The 5,568-nt window shown below is 46.5% G+C and overlaps 1 protein-coding gene across 8 annotated transcripts in view; it reads left to right on the forward strand.

The window, feature by feature from the left end:
• Rffl (ring finger and FYVE like domain containing E3 ubiquitin protein ligase) overlaps positions 1 to 5,568 on the forward strand; it is a 68,312-nt gene that overhangs the window by 60,346 nt on the left and 2,398 nt on the right. For 6 of the 8 annotated variants that reach the window (XM_052197269.1, XM_052197270.1, XM_052197271.1 and 3 more), the window contains exons 4-6: positions 148 to 231; positions 1,063 to 1,273; positions 3,056 to 3,079. In XM_052197269.1, the coding sequence (XP_052053229.1) occupies positions 148 to 231; positions 1,063 to 1,273; positions 3,056 to 3,079 (319 nt within the window). The remainder of the gene's footprint in view (positions 1 to 147; positions 232 to 1,062; positions 1,274 to 3,055; positions 3,080 to 5,568) is intronic. The other 2 variants (XM_052197267.1, XM_052197268.1) reach the window with 1 other exon arrangement.

The following is a 5,568-nucleotide window of genomic DNA, read 5'->3' on the forward strand; positions in this document are numbered from 1 at the left end:
GGCATTTGTGGTCCTCCTTTGGGAGCCCTGTTTCTGGAGGGAGATGGGAATGTATTTTTGGACATTGGTATGAACTGAAAGTGGCCCATGGTTTGTAAGTCACTGGGACATCCCTGTGGATGTGATGGCGCTTTTCTCTTCCCACAGGCCGTTGGCCATGTGTCTCAGGACCACGAGGAGCCCGTCTTCCTGGAGAGCACAGCCAGAGTACCTACTGAGGAGGAGACCCAGGTGGGGCCTCTGCTCAGTCTGCACTTTACCTTTGTTCTTTGCCTGGTCTTCTCGGGAAGTTCCTAGGAGCCTCAGCACTCAAGTGCAACAAGAAGGGCAGTCTGTGAGGATAGTCCTGAGTCCTTGAATCTAGTAGTGCCCTTCCAGATGAATCTTTGTTGCCATCAGTGTAAGCAGGCAGACCTGAGTCTACAGTAGAGGCTGGGGAACCTCGGGCCATGCTGTGGTCCCAGGCCTTTGACTTTCTAAGAGCTGCCAGAGGGTACACTGTGAAAGCCCTGTTCTTGTCCTGTGGTCTGGGGTGCAGTAGCAAATGTTGGAGAAGGAAGGAAGATGACAAGGCTTTCTGGCCTCAGCCACACAAGGGACCAGTACAGAGCACGATTCTGGAGGGTCAGAGAGCTTCGTTGAGCCCATGCATGGAGTCCTGCCAGGGAGTCAGTACTGACGAGAGGCAGTACCACATCTGGGGTTTCCTCAGGAACCCTGAGTGGCAGGACAGTTGTCTCCTCTGTGGAAGGGTAACAGGTTCAGGATAGTGAACAACTTGAAAAATATTTAGTGGAGGCAGCAGCATTGAGAATCGGCGTCCTCTGGCCAGCTAGTGTACCCTGTATGCATAGTACTGCTATGCCAGAGTGTGGCTGTCTGCATAAAGCACATGATGGGGCAGGCAAAGACCAGTTTATTTTGCTGAGTCAAGCAGGTACCCTCTGTTTCATGTTCCTTGATGTTGGTCAAGAAAGTGCCTTCTGGTGAGTGCTCTGGGGTCCTCGAAGAGAGCGTGCAAGGACACGGCTGAACTACCTCATCACATCTTTGCCATTGCAGTCCATTAACTCAGAGGACAGCTTCGTCCCAGGCCGGAGGGCCTCCCTGTCTGACCTGACGCACCTGGAGGACATTGAAGGCCTCACCGTGCGGCAGCTGAAGGAGATCCTGGCTCGCAACTTCGTCAACTATAAGGGCTGCTGTGAGAAGTGGGAGCTGATGGAGAGGGTGACTCGGCTCTACAAGGATCAGAAAGGACTCCAGCACCTGGGTGAGGACTGTCAGGGTGAACAGAGCCCTCTCCCAGGCCATCCCGCATGTGGTTAGCCTCAGGGGAAGCCAGCCTGCACATTTGTACTTCTCGAGCACCAAGACTGGGGACAGGCACTGACTACCCAGTTCAGTCCTCAGAGCAGCCTATGTAAAAGGCACTGTTACTGTTACTCTTTCACTGGAGAGCCAGGATTTCAATGGAGGAACTCCTAAGGCCAGTGTCTTCCCACTGCCACCCACTCCATCCGCATTCCTACCACCACACTGTTTAATTTGAATCAGTTTGGGGTTGGAAAGCAAATTCTTGAGGCATGTAGTGCACTTGGCCTTCCCTTGTGTTTACTTCCCAAAGCATTTTACATGGTGTCCTTTCAGGCATCTCATACTGATTCATTGTAGATGTTTTTCTATTAGATGACATCCTGCAGAAGAAAAACTTGTCTGGCTGTTCCACTAGGCAAGCACTCTCCATGGAGCTGCATCCCCAGAACAATAGCAGTAACTTGGGCTTTCTTCCCTGGTGTTAGGGACCAGCCGCCCAGGGTCTTGTTCCCTGTGCTAAGTAAGCTTTCAATTATTGTTTTGTTTTGGTTTTTTGGTTTTGTTTTTAGATTAGGTTTTTCCGAGACAGGGTTTCTCTGTGTAGCCCTGGCTGTCCTGAGCTCACTCTGTAGACCAGGCTGGCCTCGAACTCAGAAATCCGCCTGCCTCTGCCTCCCAGAGTGCTGGGATTACAGGCGTGCGCCACCATGTTTTATTTTGTTTTTAACATAGAACCCTCATCTTCTTTTCTCATCACCAGCTGGTTTTCATTCTTTGAGCATTTTGATTCCTTGTATGATAAATGGCTGTAAAAGCCAAGCTTCAGGCCTTCTTCTAACAAAACTGACCAAGTTAAGGGAAGTCTCACTGCGGTGGTTGTAGACTTGGGGCCTGACAAGGAGTCTGTTTTCCCTTTGGGATAATCTCAAGACTTACCTACCAGTCCCAAAGACTTTGGGAATAGTTTTTAAATTCTTGGTCTCACTCTGTCTCTAGTTGGCCAGAAACTCATTATGTATGAATATTAGGTTAGCCTGACACGCTTAGAGGATCCACCAGCATGTGTCTCTTCACATGCTTGGGATTGAAGGTGTGCACTACCCTGACCTGTGCTGCTGCTGCTGCTGCTGTTACTAATTTTTAAAGACATGGTCTCAATACCTAGTAGCTTAGGCTGGCCTGGAGCTCACGATCCATCCTCTGTGTCTTCTGCTGGAATCCTGGGCATGCACCACCATGCCTGGCAATAATATGACTCCGTATGGGAGCTTTGTCCAGAATCCCTGCTCATATAGAAAGAGTCAAATTCTACATTTTTTTTTTTTACCACATTAATTGCTCTAGAGGCAGCAATTTAAAGGATGGTGTGTGTACCCTGCTCATATGGAGTCAAATTCTACATTTTTTTTACCCTATTAATTGCTCCAGAGGCAGCAATTTAAAGGATAGTGTGTGTGTGTGTGTGTGTGTATATATGTGTGTGTGGTGTCCTCTCAGCTGACACAGTAGTCACTGTAGACCAGTAGATCTGTTTTTCTCAGAACAAAGAAGATGGAATGGCAAGGGTTCCTCCATGTGACTTCTCTGCACACAGTGAGTGAGGAAGGCAAGTGTGTGTCTGGACTCCAGCCAGGCCCTGTTCTCAGTGTGGAGCTGACTGGAGTTAGTGATGGCAGGGTGGTGGGAGACAACCTTTGTGCCACTAGACTATTTATATATCCTTTCCTTTCCTTTCCAGTGTCTGGTAAAGAAGACCAAAACGGTATGTAATTGTTTCTGTTAAGAGCTTAGGCTCTTAGCTGTTTGTCCTGACTTCAACTCTGATGGCGGCTGTTCCTAGTTTTAAGAATCCCAGGAGGCCAGGCAGTGGTGGCGCACGCCTTTAATCCCAGCACTTGGGAGGCAGAGGCAGGCGAATCGCTGGAGATTCTACAGAATGAGTTCCAGGACAGCCAGGGCTACACAGAGAAACCCTGTCTCGAAAAACCAAAAAAAAAAAAAAAAAAAAAAAAAAAGAATCCCAGGAGGCTGAAGGAAAGTGGAGTCCCGCAGTGTCCTTGCCCCACCCTGTGAGGGAAGTTCCCAGCAGCCCAGGTTGTATCTTGCTGTTTCTCTGAGCAGTCTGTCTGGAGTCTTCCACATTCAGAGACATTTAAGTTTGTATGTTCTTGTTTCTTGAAGACAGGGTCTGTCTGTGTAGCTCTAGTTAGCTGGGAACTCAAGCTGGCCTCGCATAGATCAAGCTGGCCTCGGGTGTTTGCCAGCCAAACCAAAAAGCACAAGGGTGGTGACCTGAGAGCCCTTTTTGAATGGTAGCTCGGGGGACAAAAGAGATGTTTTGTGGATGCTCTCTGAGCACAAAATGCATATCCTGCCTGGCTACCTCCTCCCGCCAGTGTGTTAAAGACCACCACTGGGGGTCTCCTTAGAGCACACTGTACAACTTGGTTGCCTGCAGGATATCTTCACAGATATTGTACCCTTTTGAAAGCCTTGAGGAGCATGGTTGTAAATTTCCCAAGAGAGAATATTCTCAGTAATGTTCCAGTCTGGAGAGCACTTTAAAACTTTTCAGAATTTATCCCAAGTAAAATGGTCCACAGTGCAGAATGGGCAGAGTTGAGCTTTCTACTTAGTCTCTGTAATCATCTGGGTTACCTCGCACCAGTAATATTAAGATGAGATTAGTCTCCCCCTTCCTTGGAGAGTGCTGACCACTGGGTTGATGTGTTTGTTTCTCAGTGAAGTAATGAATGACTGAAATTCTGTAAATGACTACATCTTGCTTTAGATATGCATGTACCCTTCTAACCTCTGTATTAAGGGCATGGGGACTTTAAATAGGCTGAACTCTCTCAGCCCACCACCTGCTGTGGGAAGTGTCCTTTGACTTGATGTGTTTCATAGTTATGTATGAGTAGTTATATGAAAAATTTTCAGAACCACCAAACTAGCAGTAAACAAACATATAGGAGAGAACTTGTGCATTCAGTGACTTGACTTTTTAGACTAGTCCAGAACAGAAAAAAGGACTTAAAAGCAACAGAGAAATGGAGAATTCCCTTGGAGAGTTGCCAAGTCCAGTTGGGAGCGACAGCTAGTATTAGAACAATTTTCTTTTATGACTGCTTAGTTTAGGCTACTTTGACACACAGGAGATAGGTTGGCTTTTGACTAGGAAGGCTTTTCTTAGCTGAAGTAGGATAGCCACTGTGTTCACCACTAGACTAAGCCTAAAGTTAGTATTTATTGAGAATTCTGTATAATGGGCAGTTAATCGTGTCTTGATAGTCTCTGCTCTTGGAGCCCTTATCTAGATGGCCATTATATCTATGAGCCTCTAATTTGAATCTGGGCTATCTCAGCAGCCCTGTGTCCGTGGGCAAGCCACTTAACTCTGGCCTAAGTTGTCTCATCTCTGTACAACCTACTTTAGCACCTCTGGGTTAGCACAGAAAGCTCTTAGGAGCCTGCCTGATACGTGGTCAGCAGTTAGTCTGTGTGAGCAGTTATCATTCCCTGGGCGGAGTGCTCGTTATCAGATGTTTAAAGGATACCTACCATGTGACTCATGTTTTGGGAATTCAAAGATAAGTATCTGACCTCAAAGCATAAAGCAAATGCTAAGCTTATGATTACTGTCTGAATAGGTTGAATTAGAAGCTCTTAGTCTTCATTGGGAGATAAGTGAATTATCTAGCAGTACGATAAGCAGTCAGGGGTGTGAATAAAATTCAGTGGTTATAACACAGAAAACCAAGCAGTGTATCTGCCCATGTCCTTCTATTAGCAAGTCTTTTCAGAAGCTTAGAGGTAGGTAGATTGTTGGATAGCACATGGGGTCCCCCATGATTCTCAGCTTTATTAAATCAAGTCTATGTTTATAGATAAGCCTTAGGATTCTTAATGAACCATTCATAACAGTTCTGTTTATATCCAGACTTTCTGAGCCAGTTTATCTTTTCTGTATATTCTACCTCAAGGGATGTGGTACTTAAGCATTGTTCACTCACTGAATTACAGCCTCCTTGTCCTGAGTCCTAGGATATTTTTGAGATTACCAGACTTAAACCTTTCTGTTCTGTTAGTAGGAGTGGGTGGTTAACAAGCAATTGGGGGTGGTTACTGAGGTTTTGGTTTTTTTTTTTGGATGGTGCTGTACCTGAGGGGAAGTGTGGATTCAGGGGTTTTGGGCCTGCACGCCATTATATACAGAGACATGATCTTTTCTTTTCTGCCTTGTTTGTCCAG

Source organism: Apodemus sylvaticus, chromosome 10 (assembly GCF_947179515.1).
Source record: "Apodemus sylvaticus chromosome 10, mApoSyl1.1, whole genome shotgun sequence".
Classification (NCBI taxonomy): Eukaryota; Metazoa; Chordata; class Mammalia; order Rodentia; family Muridae; genus Apodemus; species Apodemus sylvaticus.